General features: G+C 38.0%; 1 protein-coding gene across 9 annotated transcripts in view; it reads right to left on the bottom strand.

Moving 5' to 3' along the window:
* Positions 1-20,527, bottom strand: part of PHF21A (PHD finger protein 21A) — a 508,751-nt gene that overhangs the window by 17,438 nt on the left and 470,786 nt on the right. For 4 of the 9 annotated variants that reach the window (XM_066321181.1, XM_066321180.1, XM_066321183.1 and 1 more), the window contains 9 exons: positions 17,111-17,311; positions 13,183-13,437; positions 11,295-11,381; positions 8,726-9,022; positions 6,870-6,968; positions 5,710-5,761; positions 4,795-4,874; positions 4,289-4,349; positions 1,698-1,861 (listed from right to left, as the gene is read on the bottom strand). In XM_066321181.1, coding sequence (XP_066177278.1) covers positions 1,698-1,861; positions 4,289-4,349; positions 4,795-4,874; positions 5,710-5,761; positions 6,870-6,968; positions 8,726-9,022; positions 11,295-11,381; positions 13,183-13,437; positions 17,111-17,311 — 1,296 coding nt within the window. Of the gene's footprint in view, positions 1-1,697; positions 1,862-1,925; positions 1,949-4,288; positions 4,350-4,794; positions 4,875-5,709; positions 5,762-6,869; positions 6,969-8,725; positions 9,023-11,294; positions 11,382-13,182; positions 13,438-17,110; positions 17,312-20,527 lie in introns of all 9 variants that reach the window. The other 5 variants (XM_066321186.1, XM_066321187.1, XM_066321182.1 and 2 more) reach the window with 3 other exon arrangements.

Raw genomic sequence — 20,527 nt, 5'->3', positions numbered from 1 at the left:
TTTATTTTAAATGGATTTCAATACCAAGTATTTGTGAAAATTCTACCAAATTAGCCTAATTGATAGTGAATATGTACTGAATGTGACTTTGGTATAAAATTCTTTACAAAACTCAAGCTCCTTAAAAATGTTAGTTCTTTTGCATACATATAAACTAAATGGCTTGTCTGGAAATGTTAAAGAAGATTTACATATAATTTCAAAGGAGAAAGAGTGTTATTGCTCTATATTATGGTATGTTCAGGTAAGAGAGAATGTTTGTTACCTCCTAGGTGATCTTCCATTGTCTCCTTTAAATCACTTCAATTTTCATTAATTAATGTATATTAAAGCAATCCAGAACCCAGGCCTAAATACAATCCTAATTCAAAAAATTAACGGCATTCAGAACTAGATTTGAATGCTACAGAAATTTATTCTTGATTTAGCTTGCTGCCATCAGGCACTGCAGAAAACAGGGCAACAACTCATCACACTTTTTTGAGAGGTCTTACCCAGCAGAAAAAGAGTCGGCAGCATATACACACATCAGAGATGGAAAGGATCCCTACCACACTATCCAGTTCTTCTCTTGGGGCCAGTGTAAAATATACTCTTCAGCATATTTGCAAGTCATCTGTACTGCTTATTTTTAAAAGTCCACAGACATGGAGCTGTCCCATTGTATCCATGAGGGGCTGCTCCACAGTATCCATTTATTTGGCTGTCAGGAAAGGGTTTTTGCAGTCATGTGCTATCCTGCTCTCAAAAATTACTACATAAAAGAGAACCTTGTAATTCCACATGCGTATTCCCCGGGTATCAGAATTGCATCTATTTATTTCAGTGCTTCAGACACACTTGTACTACTCCTATTCCTGTTACCTCTGCAGAATAAATACAGTTCAGAGGCAAGGAACTGGCTTCTATTCCCCATTCTCTGTGGTCAGTAGAGTTGGTCTCTCAGTCCACATTCTTACAATGGTGCAACTAGAACAACCCATGTTTTCCTTAAAGGCCGTTTCAGATGGTTGGGCTTCAAGTGTGTGTGACTGCCTTTGCTAAAAGAAGAACTGCAGAAGAAGATTGTAGCACCACTATGAAGAAATAAGCAAACACCTTTTGATTCTTAAGCTGTGCCCTGTAAATGCCAGTCTTTTAATAGCAAGCTCTTAAATGAAAGCACACTCCAGCTCCTGAGGAGTGTTTTACCCTCACTGAAAAGTCACAACACACTTTCTGCCAAATCAATGCCATAAATGCTGCTCCTGGCTGTTCTGCATGATGAAGCAGTTTCCATCCTTCTCTCATTATAGAAACACAACTTTTTGTTATTGTGGCCTGTAACTAATACTTTTCATTTTCCTCTTCCCCACCCACTCCCCACTCCCCCTGGCCCTTTTTTATGGATGACAGATTCAATTCAGTCAGACAAGATCTCAGACACTACACAAAGGAAATGAGCTCATCTAGCATGCCTGGTGCCTCCCAATGTTTCAATCCACCGAAGGAGTTATAAATAAAATTTTTACAGGATAACAACATAGGTGCAGGAGGAAAAAAAGGAAGAGTGTTAAAAAAATGCTGGACTGTTTCACTGTACACTGAATCAGGACAAGCGATGAGTGAGTTTAAAGAAACAAAAACCTGCAATGATTTTCTTCGTGTCTGTTTTGCATAACTTTCTAAAAGCAACCCCCTCCCCAAGAGTTACTTACGTCTGTGGAGCTGGGGCTAGGCAGGGACACGGGCTGAACAGCTGCGGGAAAAGTAAATGTGGTCTCTGTCTTTTCATTTTCAGGGGAGTCAGGATAACTGGACAGAGGGGACGTGGGGGTCAAAGCCCCGAACCCCAACACCGTGTTGTATTTAGGTGGACGACCTACATATTAACAACAGGGAACACAAACGAAAAAAAAAAAGAAAGGAAAAATGATCTTACATACCTTTGGCCAGTGGTCCTCATTGGCTAGCGTGAAAAAGGAAATGATGTAGCACAGAGAGGAAGTTAATATAAAAGTTACAAGTGGAAGGACAGAAGCAAAGATTTAAACAATTTTTAGAAATCTTCAAGTAGAATTTTGCAAGGAAAGAACATTTAAAAGACATATTTCAGAAGGAAATAGAAATAAGCTCTGTAGAGGGTCAAAGAATCATTCCCACAAAAGCAGCATGGGGACAGTTGCTACTCCTAAAAATTAGGCTATTCAGTTTTTAGGGGGAAAATGTTGGCATCAAAGCTCCACAGAAGCTACAATAACTACTATTAAGTCCTTTCTGCTGTTATCCCACACCTTCCTATCTTTTTAAGTGCCAGCATAAATCTACACAAAGGTTAAGTCCTTTATCAGAGGCCAACACTCACCACTCCCCTACTTTTCTCCCCCTTTTTTTAAACCTGTTAATTCACAGATCAGCACTTTCTACCCTACTGGTACATTTTTACCTAAGAACAGGTCTTGTTTTCTGACACATAGCTACTATCAGTTTTAACCTATCACTGGTCTACTGTAACTCCCTCCAAATTCTGTGTTCTTTCTTAAACTTTCTCAGCCAAGTATATTTGATTATGCACAATTCCTAGATACTCTTTGACTAGCAGATGTGCAAAATGTCTTCATAACAATTCTTATAAAATTATAAATGCAAAGCAAGACAGCAAAAAAATCCAGTATACAACCATCAATTCTGCCTTCCTTCTCCAGGGTAATTTATGGATATGTAAACATAAAGGACTTAGGATCCAGGAATAATTCCCCAGATCTTATGTTTACAGATTGTCAGTCTATACCTATTAACATGCTAAACCTTGCATTTAAGGTCTGGATATGTTCCAGAAGCAAGTATGTCCTTGGAAATGGATTTCTGCTAGTGATGTCCAGGGGTGAAATTTCTGACATGCTCAGCACCATCTATAATTAAACTAAGGCTCTCAAGGGCAAATGCTTACAAAAGGTTTTCACTCAATATATTGCTGTATTAAATTACAAAACAAATGTATACTTCCAAATCTTTTGTCAATTGAAAACATGTGCTACTAATTTGGTGCTGATACAACCTAAAGGCTCACAACAGGGTGTGAGGAAAAAAACAGAAAGTATAATAGTCAGTTACAAAAAACAGGCTAAAGAGTATCAAGTACAAATGCATGCAATCATTTTCGTTGATACAGTAATTGTTCATTTTAAGGTCTAAAATAAAATTAAGAAATCATTACTAGAAGAAGGAACATTTACTTATCCACAGAGAAAATGCAAAAACTCTCTATTTAAAATCTACATAACATAATTTTTTAAAATACATTCAATTTATTAGGGGATAGCAGTAGAGACATGTCTTTTATTTAAAAACGGCATAGCTGCAGAAGTGTCAGCTTTGCCACATTCTGCTGGACTGAAAACATGGATCAAGAAGAGACTGTCAAATGAGTATTTCACCTTGCAGCCAAAACCCCCAAAAGACAATGGAACTGGTCAGCACGAGGTGAGAGACTGGTTTAATTTCTTTTCAATCTGATTGATTACTTCTTTTAGATGGAAAACTTAGGAATAGAGAAGGTGTTGTGAGTCTTTAAGGACTGCAGAAAATCATCAAAAAGCAGGTAAAGATTGTCAGGTAGGTGTGGTCGATGCCTTGTACAAATAATGGCATGCCATTCTCTCCCATGCTGTTCTGTTTCACCTGTTCCACAACAATCTAAGCCTTAAAATTTTACCTGTTATACAGAAGGAATTCTTCTGAATAACACTGCATGCCTATATGAAAGATCATCTCTCATTTTAGGACAAGTGGCACTCTGGTTGCAGTTAAAGTGCTTAGTACAAGCACGATAGCTTTTCTCACTCAAGGTAAGTTCTTTTGAAGGATCCATCCCTATTCCCAGTGGGGAACAAGGCTTTTGTCACACTAAGTTTCCTCTCCTATTCAGGGCACAGATGCTTTTTCCATAACCATTTTCCTCTTTGACAGTAACAATACAATCTAGTCATTAACAAGGCGTTCTTAACAGCAGCTTCATACCACTAAATAATGTTCAAACATATCACATTTCTAGTGAATGTCTAGCCAATTGGGTGGGTTTTGTTTGGGGTTTTTTTTTGAGAGTGAAACTGAAATGAAACATTGAGCTGCCTAATAGATCTTGCTATGCTAATCCCTAGAAGCCATGGTCTTTGCCTACCATGGAAATTGACTGGACAAATGAAGTACTGTAGAGTTCTTGTTTTGCTTTTCAAATTGACATGGGGACTACAAATGCAATGTGGAGGAAGAAGCACTGGGCAGGGAGACAGGTCTGGGTATACCTCACCTCTTTTACGTGTCCCAGGATGCATTGTGCTGTTCAGGTATGTCACTGTACTCTTCTTGCGCTGCAGGGAAGAATGGAACAATTTCTGTTGGGGAACATTTCTGGCAATAACTATATGCAGTAGCTAAGGAACAGCACAGTCAGTACTAAGTGAGATTACTGGCTTTTGTGTTTCTGAAGCACACCTTCAGAAAGGCTAGTTTTTTAACACCGCTTCTGACATCTGAACAGCTTCAGGCTGACATGCAAGCAGACCAACACACATTGCCATTTGACACCAGCTTTAAAAAGGAGAAGGCAGAAGAAGATGTAAGTACTAGAAGAACACCCCAATGTATTTACTGTCTAAAAATCTGAGAGTGATGTCATTGCAATGACCTTTTGAACTACAAATGATAGCTTACCTTTCCAGTTAGAACTGAGAAAGCTTAGAAGGTAGCAAGATGTTAGAAAGACACTCAAGATCAGAATGAAAATACCAGCTTCCCCCAGCAAAAAATTAATACCTCAGGCTCAAAAACGGCTCCACTGTACACTGGATTTGCTGTTGTTCTTCTTTTTCTCTCTTGTCGCTTACTTTGGATTTCTGGTAAAACAAAGCATTCAGGTTAGAAAACAATGTATGTCAGATATTATATAAAGTCCTCAGAATTCAGTTTGCATGTGAGAAGAGCTGTAAAGATTTCTACAGAACACCAGTCATGCCTGGTATAGGTAACTGTGTTATACTTTTAACTTCTGAAGGTTTGAAAACAAACAGCTGACAAGGAATACAAATACAGTGCTCAAGCAACTAATGAAATCATTGCCGCCTTCTCACCAAATAATCCACGACCACTTTAAACTCATGTTCAGTATTACTGGGATCTAAAAAAAAGCCTCCGGTAACCTTCTTGATACTTAAAAATATAGTACAGAAATATGTAGGCAATTGAAATGATAGGCCGTCTTTCAATGTATAAGACTAAAACTTTAAATTATATATCAAATTATAATCCATTAATTCATTCATTACAAATTACAGTCCCATGCAATCATGAAATAAATGAAAAATCTAGACATAGGTTACAGTAAAACTATCCAAGGTGCACCTTTGCAGATAGAGGGGTTGTCCAGAAGGCATTGGTATTGCCACAGATTTCTTTTCTACTATCAGAACATATACTTTTTCTTCCCAATCTCTACGCTTTGCTGCATAAATAATTGCTTTGTTTCAAAGGAGTTATTTATCATAATAATCATAAGGAGAACAAAACATATGCACAACAAACTAAGTTAGATCAAGAGTACAAACATCACAAAGGTACTATTGTACAAGAAAATACGACATTTAATACCAGAAATATTTTGGAATCCTACTTCCAAATCAGAATGACCATGAAATCAGGAGCTGAACAACCAACCTAAGACATTTTTCCTACCTTCCAGGTGGTCGTGAGTAACTAGTCCCAGAGATACCATAAAGGCAAGTTTCTGTGAGGGGGGAGAAAAAAAGATCATGAAAAGTACAACTCTTAGGATGAGTCATTTAAGCCCTTTAAAGGCAGCTGACCAGTAACTAAGCACCAAAAAAAAAATTTAGTGATATCTTGCTCCTCTAAATCACTTTTCATTCACGTATGTCAAACTTCTTGAAAAAGGATAGACAAGAGTCCCATTTTCTAGATGGGAACCTAAACTGAAGATACTGGGGAATGTCCACTGCTCATGATCACAGAGTTAGCAGAACAAGAACAAGACAGCAGTTTCTTTACTTCCATTCCAGCACTGAACTGACTATTAGAAAATACCAACACAGCTCAATTGCCAGAAAAATATTGCTAGTTTAAGACCATTCTCCATCTATTGTGAACTACAAGGAGCCAAATATTGCATAGGTTTGCTATTTGCTAAGGGCTATGGGTTTCTTAGAGGATTCTAATTTTAATTCAGGAAATGCAGAGACATGTAAAAATCAGAATTCTGTTGTCTGACTGACAACAGTTAGAGCTCACATAATAGTCAGTTTGAATCCATCTACAGAAACAAATGTAGCAGAGCATTTAGCTGTAATCAGTTCCAAAGCTCTTTATGGCAGAAAGCCTTTGAGAAATAGTCATTCCGTCCTCTCTTTCACCGCAAACTAAACTGGACTAAAACACAAGCAGAATGTGCATATATGTGACTCTTTCCTTCCTATTCACCAGAATAAAAATATTTTATAAAGTAAAACAAAGACATTTCTTCAACTTTGAGAATAACTCCAGAGTGTAAAACCTCAAAAGAATGGAAATCAGCTCTGTAATCTAAACCCCTCTTTGAAGAAAATATCACAGAGAAATTACAATCTTCTAACTTACAAAAGACTTAGAAGCCAAATGCATTCCAGAACTGAAAAATGCAATGCACTATATCTATTTAGATTTTTTATTCTGTAGCCTTATCAACTACGGCTATCAACAGGAACATACGGAATGTTAAAGTTAAGAAGTCTTAACTTTTTAACTTAAGAGGGAACACAGGGCAAAAATATTTTCTGAAGAACAGTGTCCTTTTTTGTTATTTTTTTTTTTTCTTAAAAGATAAAAGAAAGCTCTGATACCTGTGGATTTTCTTCTCGTTTTGGCTTCGGTGCAGCAGGTGGAGTAACTGTACGACTTTCTGTTTGCTTCTCTTCTGTTTCCACATGCGGTTTAATAGTCTGAAAGAAAACAGTGTTTCTCTCATTCAGTGATAAGAATGACTTTTTTTACTCTGACTATTAAAGCAAAACAAATACTTTCACAGGTACAGGAGAAAAAATGTTTAAAGCTGGCAGTGTACTAACAAAGACTTAATTGAGGAATCTGATGTGAGAGGAATGTTAAATAAGGTATTTTCATTTAACAAACAATGAAACAGTCTTGTCACCAACCCATTACCCCACACAGACACACAAGATATAACAGTGATTTTAATAGTTAACTTTGTTACGGAAATCACCATAACCTATGGGAATAACAGTCACTTCAGGGAAACTGATCCCATCAAGATTTCCATTTAGAAGCCATTCTGCATAGCACATACATTTTGTACTCCTCAGTCTTCATATTTTACAGAATTGTGAATGGCTCAAAAACTGTCTCTCTGAACTCCTCCATCTCAGATGTTTCTGAAGCTTTTTTCTTTTCTCAAGTTATAAATCCCATGCATGACATTCCTCAGCCTATAGCATGGATGTTGACTCTATAAACTGAGTAAGGAAAGCTACAGAGAGACAAACTTTTCCCCTTTATGATATGGAGAAACTATACAGAAAAATTCATGTGTTACTGAACCACCACAATTCTTCTAAGTTTTTCTGTAGTTGCCAGTAATTATTCAAAGAGCAAATGAATATTGCTGACATCAAAAGGAACAGGCATCAAAAGTCAAACATTGTAGAAGTACAACTTCAAATCACGTGGAAAGGGCAGACATTGCTGAATAACCTGTGGAACAGCCCTGATGTATGCAAGAACCTACTCTTGAGACTTCACAAGCAGAACAGAGCATGAGCGCATCTGTCATGCACGTGATTTTTATAGTATCCATAAGTATTTCAAAAGCAGAAAGAAGGTAACTTCAAGGCACATTAGTCTACGAAAGAGTTATAAGTGACATATATACTACTATTATCTATATAAATTACATAAATATTATGTATATTTTACATATATTAAGTGTGTGTATATATATAGCATGCACTATAATATACAATGTTACACTGTTAGTAACACATGATATACAAAGAAGTTAAAAGTGAATCAGAGTATTGCTCTACTTGAATAGACTGGCAAGGACTCTCAGTTGCAATCCACACTGACTTACGTAATTTTTATTTTACATTAGTCTTTTCTAGAGAGAGACTTTAAAACTAAACATACAGAATTCTCTGCTTCTGAAGGTCTCATTTCCACTCATTTAATCCAATTTAGACACAGGGAACCACCAGACTTCAGAAGCTGAATGAGACTGCTTTGTCTCCAATCACAAGATTGCAAGATCAAGGGATCACGGAAGAAATGGCTACATTTATCCTATTAAATATCCCTACAATTTTGTGCAATTTTTGCCTTTCACATAACCACCCTTTGAAAAACAAAAGGGCTTGATATGAAGATGGACTTCAGCTTGTACTTGTTCTTCAAGATACTAGTCAAACTCTGCAATGGAGCCTGTTTATGAACTACTGATGTTCAAACAGTAGAGGGAGCATAAAAACATTGAAGCAGGAGAAAAAGGTGCCAATGGCCCATATGAAAAGAAATCGTAATTTCTATCCCAAGAACTACAAGTTGTTCCATAACTTGCACTTCCATTGGAACATGAATATCTCCAGTAACCACTGAAAACTTCTCCCTGGTTGTCGTGCTCTCCAAACCTGCAGAGTAAAGCAATAAACCCAGTACCTTGCATTAGTAGACCCTTTATCTGTACCTGTTTTTCAATGTTTGGTTTGCTGATCTGTACAGTCTGAGGTCCAGCGAGCCTGGTACCCGGTGCTGCTATCACGATGCTGGTGAGCTGTGCCATAGGGAAAGTTTTGGCTATGGTTGCTGTCTGCCCGTTAACTACACGAACTGGATGTATGGAGTTCTGAGAGTTGGGTAAAGAGGTGGGTGTGAACTTTGTTGTCAACATCACAGGCCTCTGAATAAGCTGAGGAGCTGCAAGCATTGGAGGAGGTGCAGGGGCAATAGGAATGTTATTTTGGGCAACTGGTTTAGGTCGAACCTACAAAAATAAGATAAGAAAAAGAGAGAGAGAAAAAAAGAGAGATTAGTATATCAGTGTTTCAGATCAACTTTTTACTAAGTCTTTCAATTCATCCTGTATAATCTGCAGGAGGCTCCTTGATTTTTTTTAGATAACGTAATTTTTAGCATACTGTCCTAAGTATGTTAAGAGAAAAAAAGCACCACATTTTGAAGCCTACTTACATAAAACCCATCCATAACATTTGCATATATAGTCACTGTCCCTGAAATGGTATTTGGATCCACAGACACTTTTACAGAATGTTTATTGCCAAATGCCTTATCTGTATCTAAATTAACATCTTGGTTTTACAAGCCAAAAAAATCCATGTGATATTTACAGGCACAGCTGAAGGGCTCATGTTAAAAGTGTTTCAGGGCTTTGTAAAGAACCTCCAATGAGTTATGAACAGCTGACTGTGCCCTGAAACAAGTAATTATTTTTTTCAACAAATACTTGTTATCTGTCAGCTCTATATATTATTTACATACCTGCACACCCAATCTTGATAAGCAAAAGAAGTGACAAGATTATACATTAATCCCTAACTGAAAGTGCTGAAGGTACAAGTAAAGGGAATAATTTCTTTTCTTTCACAAGAATGAAAAGAGCCACAAGAATCTTCCAAAACTCCATCACCAATACTTGCTTATTTCTTGCTACTGCTAAGTTTGTACTTAACAACAGACTTAAAATATCATTACAGAGTACAGAAGTAGAGCACATTACTTTTAAAATAAAACTTTTCTTTCCTTATTTGATTCCTATTGTCCTATACACCTGTAATACTCCATAAAGCATTTTACCATGAAAAACTAGGTCACATTCCAACAGATCTCACCATACCCAAATCTTAATCAGATACCAGCCTTTACTTTCCTTTCTCACTTTGCAAAAGATTTAGACTTTTATCCACAGCACCACATAGTTCATACAAATTATGTAATTCATCCAAGATATTTTTTTAACATAAAGAAGCAATCTGTGTCCACCCCAAGTCATGGAAAAGAAAAAGTAAACTACGAGTTTTACTACTCAGCTGAAAACAGAGGTCACTCTTCCTTGCAATACAGAAACACTTGGGAATAATCTAGACGTCTCATTTTTTCTTTTTTTGCTCATGAACAGCAAGCAACAATTAGAGCAATTTAAGGCCTTGGGTGATGGCTTCGATTTTGATGACACCTATCCCATGCGTTCATTTCATTTATTGCAAACAAGATCATATGTAATCATCATGTGCAAATTTCATAACTACAAAGTCATACAGGCTGGAGTGTACTGAGGAGATCACTAATTTGACTTCTTGCTCAGAGCAAGGCCATCACTAAATGCAGATTGGGTCGCTCAAGGCTTTGTCCAGGTAAGTCTTGTAAAACTTCAAAAACTTCAAGGATGGAGCTTTCACATGTCTGGCAAGCCTCTTCCACTCCTAATTGTCCTCAAGGAGAGAAGGTGTTTATTTATATGCAGTCTAAAACTTCCCTGTTCCAGTTTATGAGCATGGCCTCTAATTGTCCTGCCAAGCACCCGTGACTCCAGCTTCTTGTCTATTTTCTTGCTGACACTGGAAGCGACTCTGCTGTTAGGGTGCCTCCAAAGCCACTTCTCCAGATCTGAAAATCCCAGATTCCTCGGCCTCTCCTTAAAGGATATATATTCCTGCCCCCTGCCCCCCCAAGCTATCTTAGTGGCCTGTCTTCCCATGCCCCATTCAAATTTATCAACCAGGGCTGATAAATTACAACTGCAGGGTGTTTATTGGACTCAGTTTTATGATTGCTGAGGAAAGGTGGATAATCTCTTACCTGAATCTACTCACTGTAATCCTGTTGGTACAGGTCAATATGCTGGTAGGTTTCTTTGCTGTTAGGGCACACCACTCATTTAGCTACTGTCAGCCAAGACCTTTTGAGCCATGCTGTTCCTCAGCCAGTCATTCCCAGCCTGTACCCCCTGCAGGGGGTTTGTCCATTCTAGGTACAAGACTTTGCCTTTTTCCATGCTGAGGCTCAAAAAATTCCTGCTACCCCTTTCCTTTATCCAGTCTAGGGCTGTCTGGATGTCAGCACTGCCCTGAAGAATATTGACTGCACCCTCAAATTTGTTATCATCTGCAAACCTGTTGAGGATGACTTGTCTTCTCCAGCATATCAGCAATAAACAACACACAATATTCATCAAAAGTCTCTTCTATCTATGCTATAATTAAATTCCTCCTTCTATTGTTTGTTCTCCGTATACTCACCTGTGGAAGAAAATTTGGACGAGGAGTAAGTCTGGGAGGAGGGATGAACTGCGGCACTTTTATGGGCTGAGGCGTGGCCTGAACCTGCTGTAAGAACATGAGAAAGCTCAGTAAGAGGTAAGAGCAAAATTTAGCTTTGAAGCTTTTCACCGAACTCAACATCTTGAATGTACTTTCAGACCTGATGTCCTCGGTTTTCACTCTGTAAATAATTTTACATAGCAAGAGGTTCCTCATTAGAAATGCATTAAAGACAGAACTAAACCTTACTTTCTAGATCCTACACACCTTGCTTCATAAATTGCAGGCATATTTCCTTTTAGTTCAATTGTACTAACTACGGTGTTCTGCAATCTAAAATTCTAAAATTTAAAACCATTTCATTTAATAGTAATAAGTCATATTTGTTTTAATCCTTAAAAAATGAAATTACAACAGACAGAAAATAGTAACACTTTGATGTCCAACTATATGAACCATGGTGTTCTCATAGTGAATGACACACAGAAGAATGAGAGAATATCTCATGCAAATAGTAAATATCTGGAAGTTACAACTCTTTTAGCAATATTAATGACACTATGAGGAGCTCTAAATACAAACCTGAAATTTTCAAAAGTAGGCCATTCATTTGAAACAATTAAGACCTGATTTTAAGGAAACTTAAGTGCTTCCCTGAAAACGTAACTGAAATCAACTGCATGGAGCTGCCAGATGATTAACCACTGAATAGCACTACCAGCTACCATGAGTACCTGGGGAGATTCTCTGAAATTAATGTCAATGTTATTTTATACCCTCTTATACTTCTGTCCACCCACATAAGATTGTAATTTTCTTCAAAAAGGTCTTGTACTGATTAATTAGTACTCAGGAAAATACTCTGATATTTTTGATGAAATCTGCTACAGAAACATAAATCATGGACTAGTATTAAAACAGAATTACCTCCTCAAATCAAAGTTATTCAGCAAGGAAATGAAGCACAGACGCAAAGACCAGATGACAGTGGTGCAAGGGATGACACAGGAAAAGAGAACAGTAGAAAAAACTCCACTCAAATAGTCCTCTCTATTCTGATCACAAACATATGCCTCATTAGGAAGCAAAATTACTTCCATCTGCATTAAACTGTATTTTAATAAATATAGATAAATTTGATTTATGTTCAACAAAGCCATAGCCTTTACTTCAGAAGTCAAATTTCCCTGTCACGTTGTTACATAATGCCTGGTTTCCAGACTAAGAAGCCTATATAATCTAATTCTGAAACACTGGTTCTTTCATTTCTACGTGGCTAACTATTCTGGAAAAGACTGTGTGATGTAGCCAAACCACAAAATTTGTATTTCTAAAACCCATGTTTTTAAAGAAACAGCATCTGTTTATGCATTTGAAAATATAATGAGGGACGAAATAGTAGCGGGCAAACTTAAGGATGCATCTAACACCAGAGACTTTATCATGCAAAGGGAACAAGAGATTGGCTAAAAAAACCCTAAGAAGCAAACTGATCAAATGAAGAAAGTCTGACATCTCCTTTGCCTAAGAAAGAGTAGGAATTCTGCAGAACACAGCCACACAGATTCAGTAAGGGCAAAACAATCACTACTGCCTCAGGACTACAGTTACTAACAGGGGAAAGTTTACACAGAAGTGATGACAGCACTGATTTAATTCTATAAAGCAAAACAGTAATAACAAGCCACATGGAGAGAAGATGTTTATCCTATAGACTATCTCTTTAGCAATGTCAGCTAGTGAAACTCACACCATGTCCTTACTATCCTCCTTTCTGTGAGAAACCCTGACTGTGTATTTTTTTCCAATAGCCTTCTTGTAAACCAAACCCACACATATCTGCAGGGCAAACACATGAAACGCTTACCAAAGTTACTGTGTTTTTTGTCACTATTTGGACTGCCTCAGCTCCTGGCCCAGTGACCTTATTTGTTGTCTGGAGGTTGACTGGTGCATTCTGCGCATCAGTGCTGAGGACTGCTTTCTGATTGTTGTTGATAGCAGTAACCATGGCAATGGTAGGTCTCTGACCCACAACAGAGGCAGGCATGGTCGCAGTTGCTGCTTTCAAGACGAGAGGTAGTGTCTTAGTGGTGATCATAGAAGCTGTAGTTACAGTTTTCTAAGGGAAACAGAAAATACACTGTAAGAGACAGAGACACTCCATATCAGACAGGACGTGGGCTGGTTAGTCAGAAACAATAGACAGCATGAGAAAGAAAAGGCAGCTCTGAGCCTATCTACCTGCTGTTCAGACAAGCACATTATCTTACACCTCTGAAAACTGGATAGCTAGAAAGCATTCTCATTTGAGGCACCTGTCTGGTCTGTTTTAATCACCTGCAGCATTGCAGATAGAATCAAAACAAATTCCTGAGAAAATTACAATGAAGTGTTAGCAGTGGCATATGCATTTTGGAACTTTTAGTTTCATATTACTTCCAAACATGCACTGTCAATATCAAACATATAAGGTGGAGGTTTATGAAACATAGCAGCAAACTAGCTTCTCACCAAGTAAAACTCCTGTTTTCAAATGGAAACTATAGTTACAGTGATCCTCACCATCAGAGGAAGAGGGGAAAATCATTTGTAAGTTGGTTTCTTTAAAAACAAAACTATTATATTTTTATTTTGGGCATCCCAAAAAGTCTCAGTTTTAGCGATACATACAGTTACCTTGCACTGAACTTTCTTTCCTAAGAGTATCAGTAGGGTTGTCCTGAAGTTGTAAGAGCTGGCTGTTAGTCTGCCCAGTCACAGGCAAGTAAGTTTAACTTCTGTGGAATGAGCTAGTTTTGGAATATATATTTGACACCATGATTACTCTTGGCCTGTTTTAAAAAGACTGGTTTTGAATCATGTAACACCAGCATTTATCTAAAATGCCTCACTACATCATGCCCAAAATTCCAAAGTTGAAGCAACTATCATTTCACAGCTTCATTTTAAAATGTACTGTCTTCCAAGATGCTAAGGCAAATGGACACTACAAATCTCATTCAAAAAGCAACAAGGGGAGAGTCTCCATATAAAATCAGAACATAATGCAAACAGAAAATTCATGACAAGTGACACTTGACAGAATGGCACATGACCTTATTTCTTCTCACTTTCGCATAAAAAATCCATTGCACCAGCGGCACTGCATCTTCAAAACTTTAATGGAATGATCAAATGCTCTTAATGCTAAATAACCACCATTCCCTCCTGATGTCAGCTTTATGTTCAACAGAGGAAGAAATGGGAAACCAGGGATCAGGCAGTCTTTGTGTTCCGAACATGCCTGATTTAGACTACTTGACTTTAATCATACAAGACCTTTATATTTTTTCTAATAAAACATTTCCAGTTGAATTCTTCAGTATTTTCACCAATACTGTTCCGTTAAACAAAAACACAGTTTACCTTCACACCTCTAATTTCATAATAATTAAACTATGTCCCCTAACTGTTAATTATGCACAAGTGTGAAAAAATTCACTGTGTAATGCCAAATCAAAGGATAATTTATGCTTCAGTTTTATACATTTATGAAAAATCCAGACATAATTAAATTTTCGTTGTTGCAACACAATTTTCTTAATTTTTTATCTGAGATCTAACAAGCTTATCGACCTCTGCTGCACCTTCCCCAAAGCATGAGGCTGCATTCCCATAATGAGTAACATTATTCAAGCTTTTCCAATGAGATGTAACGTGCTATCATTTTCACAAGCATTACATTCAAGCATAAACGTTTTAAAGAAAGGTATAATCAATCACGTAATACAAGACTGTGACTCTTTCAAAGTGTTCTATTAACTCTGCAAGTACTCAGAATACAGTTTCAGTCAGAAGATCACAGAACCTGAATATCCCTGTTACTTTGCTGAGCATTAATTTTTCTAAAAAGTAGTCAATGCATTAATTCATCCTGAAGTGGCATTCATAGACAGTCTGCATTATTGCACATAATATTGCAATAATATGACCTTTTAGCAGGCTTGTTTCTTATGAAAATTTTGAAAGTCCTTCTCACTGGACATATTATGTATATTAAAATGTTACTGTTAATTATGGCATATAAACCTCAATTCCTAAATTTGATTGCTTTGAAAACAATCACTGACAGTATTCTCAGTATTGACACAGCCTTGAAAAATGTGTTATTTACAAAAGCAGGCGTGAACAAACTTCATAGAGAGACAAAATATTTGACTTTCCTTTGCAGAAAGAGATTGATAGACAGTAAGACAGAGGCACAACCTTAGATGCAAAATGTTTAGAAACAAGTGAGGATAGTTCAACATTTCATCAACACAAATAAAACCAGAAGAGTGTTAAGGATAAAAGCTGGCTTATTTATCCAAGGGACAGGACAACCTGCCTTCCAATTTGTAACTACTTTCCAAATAATAATGTACCAATGGTAGACAGAAGAGTGTAGCAGTTTTTTGTCTGTTTCGCTAGAGGGCTCTTTAACTTTGAACAAAACCTCAATTTTTACAACCCAGGAAATGACCTGGAAGTTAATAAATGAATGCAAAGTGTGGAATACTGAGAAACACATGAAACTGTGTTTGCTCTCATGTTTCCTGACTGAGAAACAGAGATCACTGATACAACAGTGATCCATTGTTTGCCTATACATACTTTGGGACACAGTAATATTTGCATCTTTGTTCTATTTTAGCTTTGATACTGATGTTGCTGCTCAAAATGCATTTTCCTTAGTTAGGTTTGCTTCATTTCTTCAATATACTTTTATCAAAAATACAATTAGCTAAGCTTCACAAATGCATTTTTGAGCACATCCAAACCAGCTTGCTGCGTTAACAAGAGAACTAACAGGTCAAACATTTCTCTCTTCTTTGCTTTCAGAAAAAGGAAAGAGGAGAATCACAACTGGTCAAAGCTGTGGGTGTGATGCACTGCAACATGCATAAAGCAAACTTCATGGATGAATTCTTCCATCTGCCTACCCAGGTAATCATGAGCTCCTAAGATTGCATCAACAAGAAAGACAAGACTTCAGATACTCTTCTTTTTACAGCACATCTTCCTGCATTTTCTAGCTGTTTTATTAGCACACTTTTGTGAATTCAAGTATCTGAACAGGAGAAACTTTAAATTTCCCTCTTAGGCAAACCACTTTCTCTGCTGAGTTCTGGGATTATGTCTCTAATCCTATACTGTACTGAAATTCAGTTCACCTTCCCAGTGAAGACCCTATTTTCTAAAACTTGAACTCTGCAATTAACACTGTATACTTTTAGACAAATCCTTGAAAATTCAGGTAAGTATTATTTGGTATGACTTACATCTGTTTAACCAAGCAGAAAGAATAAGGAACTGTTTTCTTGTGTTTTGCTCACATTTGTAGAAGGCATTTTGCTAGTAATTTGAAAATAAAGGATTTTAATCATACACGTCATACAGTGTGTATAAAGTATTTACTGTTTCTTGAGACCTACTAGGTGTGGTCAGATTCATTCATGCACCTAGAGAAAAGACATGCTCAGTTGCTAAACTTTCACTTATCTTTAAGAAAGGTGATACTGCCACCCTTCTTTTCTGTGGGGTTAGATTATGATTCACCTTTTAAACAGTACATAGTTTTTTAAACTCAGCTTGGAGATTTCTAACAAAATACCCCACAAGACCCATATCTGCATATGCACAGAAGAAGAAATTCGTATTAGTACACTAGCAGGCATAAGTGAAAGTTTGCGGTTTTCTCTCTGCACTTTCCTTTTTTTAATTTTCAGTGAGCTTTACCTTTAGTAAGAAAAATAATTATTGTAGCTTTTTACCTGTGATCCTATCACGTTTGGAGAGGGTGCCGTGGACTGTTGCTGCTGTTGATGGTGATGTTGCTGTAGCTGTTGTAGTGGTTGTGGCTGTGGTGTCTGTAGTTTGTTTTCTGACTGTGCCAATGGCTGTATTTGAAATTTACTGTCTGGCTGTTCCTGCTTGACTATCAAATTCTTCCGAAGCTGTTCCACCACTCTTTTCTACCAGAAAAACAAAATCATAAACAGCAATGATGACAGTTATTTAGCTGCACATACTAAAGAAAATAGTAACCCTGAAAGATACATTTATTTAGTGTAATTAAGGAACTGCTCAGAAGCTTAGTGGGATTTCTCTTTTTGGAATTTTAAGTATTTGTGTTATCTAATATGCACAGTGTAAAATTGGCCACGAAGGAGTATTACAGCCCAGGCAAGGTGACCTCACTGCTCTTGTAGAAACCCACTGACCGAAATTCAGCCTATTCACAAACCACTGCAAGACCTCAGTAACCTATATTTACATGATTCCACATGCTTTGACTCCTTCAAACACGCACCACTGCTAAATACTGACAAAAAAGAACTCTGGGTTGAAGTCTCTCAGCTGACTTCAAGGCAATAGGCATGTCATTTTGTACCAGGCATTGAAACTGAGTGAGAGACAGCCAATTTGAGTGCAAAGTGGGGATCAGGAATGGCATGGATGATGGTCCTCCTTTTCAATATTATTGCCACCTGAAAAAGAATCAGAGAGGGCTACCTACACTTACAGATCTATTTCTTCCAGCTTAGGGGCTTCCTATTACATTTTAGCTGCCATTAAAATTTGAAATTATTTTAAAAAGAGGTTTCTTCTCCTGGTAGCCATTGTCCATCTTTAGACAGTAACAGGATTAAGACCAGGTAGCTTGCAGCATAAGATACATGTCATCTGCATGGATAATACGGGCTCACAATTAATGTTCATATCATATTTTAGTGTGGACAACAATGAAAACACTGTGAGTGAAAACACTTTTACCTTCTTCAGGCATGACCAAAAATTGATATTTTTACCTACACTCTAACCACCCACAAATTTGGGCAGCTTTAAAAAGATTTAGCTATATACCTAAGCCCCCTTGATCAAGAGCAAATGCACACAAGGCTGTTAAAGTCAACAGGCATGGGACAGGCTGAACCAAGGAAGCTCTGGTGGAAACAATAATGGTCAGGAAACCTCTACCAGAGCCAGAGGCTGACAGTGGGTTACCCCAAGAAGTTGCACTTAGATAGAAAAGAAAGTTAAAAATAACATAACCATTTTGACAATACCAAATGCTTTGATTTTTTTTGTTTTGTTTTGAAGCATTAGTATTCAGACAGTACTAAAGATACAGATAGAGGAAAAAAAACCCCAGAAAATCCAGCTATTTACTGCAACTGGAAGAATATTCTTCCTCAAATTTCATTCACACATGGTTATGAAATTCTGAGCTAGAAAATATGGTTTTTTTCATTTTGTGGATATACAGTAGACTTATGATTTTAAGGATCTTGCTTATGATGAGCTAAAAGGCCGCAATGCCTCACACAGTGTGTGTGCCTCTAGCTCAGTAGAAGATAACAAAAAGGGCAGGTTCCCAAATTGGCAGATTTGAAAACCAGAACTTTAAAAAGCCAGATAAAAATCACAAGCAACAAACCCCCATCCCTGTTTCATAATGTTGAAATGTGTGAGTTGACACAATTGACCTTTTAGGAAAAGACTGGATTCAACAACTTGAAGGCAGAGAAGAAGAACTGCCTGGCTTCTACAAAACCCGCAGCCCAGGCATGGGCAGATGCCTGCCCAACTCTGACAAGAGAAATATAGGCCCAACCTGGCTGAAAATTCAGGGAGTTAGTAAAGGACAGCATCCTGAAGGAACTATTTTACTCTCCATCCAGTGAAGTGCAAAAGCTATCAAAGCCTAAAAGGTGTAAATTATTTGTTCCCATCTGAAACAAGGATAAAATAATAGAAGTGTAGAAGTCATTTCCCTAATTTTGATATTACACATAGTTTTAAATGTCCTGTGTCTATCAGCTTGCTCGTATATGTAATAACTGTACAATCATTTAAAATTGCTTTCTGAAAAGATCAACCATGTTAACATGCAAATCAAAGTGCAGCGTCAGCAAGCAGATACAAGAGCTGAAAACACATTTCCAGAGAGTAACCCAAGGGGGAGGAGAGGAGAAGGCAGCAAAACAGGAGAGGAAATAATGCAACATACTTGCAGAATACCTGCCAAAAAATGGACTGCACATACACTGAACAGGATGCTAAACAATTACCATACCCAGCATGAACAGGAAGGGAGTTTTTGTCTTCCACAGCTGCTAGTATGAAATTCAGGGATAATGATGCTCTTCTACTGATTCCCTGACTGAAAGAAATTAGTAGCTATGGCCCAAGAATGAATTTCCATCTTGGTCTTTACAATCAGAAGGACGTTAGTGACAGGATGCAAAAAAAAAAAGGGGGGGGGGGGAGGCGTGTGGAGAGGCAGGCTGAGAACTCTTCTGCCATACTGCTAGAGCAGGACAAGAGCCAGTGAGGAGAGCAGGGGAGCAGGAGTGAGGTGAGTCACATGGCATTCACACACCGCCTGTTCCACCCCTGAGCCTGCATCCCCGAGCCTGAACCATGGCCTGCAGAGATGGGGTAAAACAGGACCAAAGCACAGTTTGCATTAGTGCCTTGTGCAAAAACTGAGGCTCAGCATATTTGGCACAAGATGGATAACATGAGTGGAAAAACGCCGTTGCTCTGGAAGTCTACGCTAGCCTATTGGAGGCGGCTGAGAGCTGCCTGGCAGCAGCATATCTTGCCATCCATATCCATTATGCAGATATTAAATTGGAAGAAACATCTAATGCTTTTAAGATTCAGAGAGTAAAACTGAAGTTTGCGCTGCATGCCAATTGCTTACGCAGTTTAATAAGCTGCTTCTACCAACTGTCAGTAAAAATACCACACTGAACCTACAGAAATCATTTTGCGATCTGCAAGACTGCTGGGATTATCTGTTTGTTTGTAATTATCAAGAGAGACACTCCGAACAACATATTTCAAACTCCATAGCTGAATTAGCAAAACCAGACGAGTCTCTCAGGGTTGCACCCACGCAGGAACTCAGAGCAGATCTCCCATTTTCAGCGGTACCCTCTGCGTCCCCCTCTGCAGGGCTCAGCCCACGCCGCTGCTCTGACTCGGCACGCAGCGCACGGCTCCCCCGGCGTCCTGCCGAAGCGCTGCCCTGCAGCCACACAAGCGCCCGGCACGTGTCTGTCTGCAGCAACCTCCTCCTTCGGTAGGGAATTAAACGGGAGGGTGCTATGAAAGAAACTCTTGTTTACTGTCGGACTTCATTAACACTGTGTTTTTAAATTGTTCCTCAGTTATTTGAC

The sequence above is a fragment of the Sylvia atricapilla genome, chromosome 6 (assembly GCF_009819655.1).
Source record: "Sylvia atricapilla isolate bSylAtr1 chromosome 6, bSylAtr1.pri, whole genome shotgun sequence".
Classification (NCBI taxonomy): Eukaryota; Metazoa; Chordata; class Aves; order Passeriformes; family Sylviidae; genus Sylvia; species Sylvia atricapilla.
The sequence above is the reverse complement of the archived record's forward strand: the minus strand, read 5'-3'. Positions and strand labels throughout refer to the sequence as shown.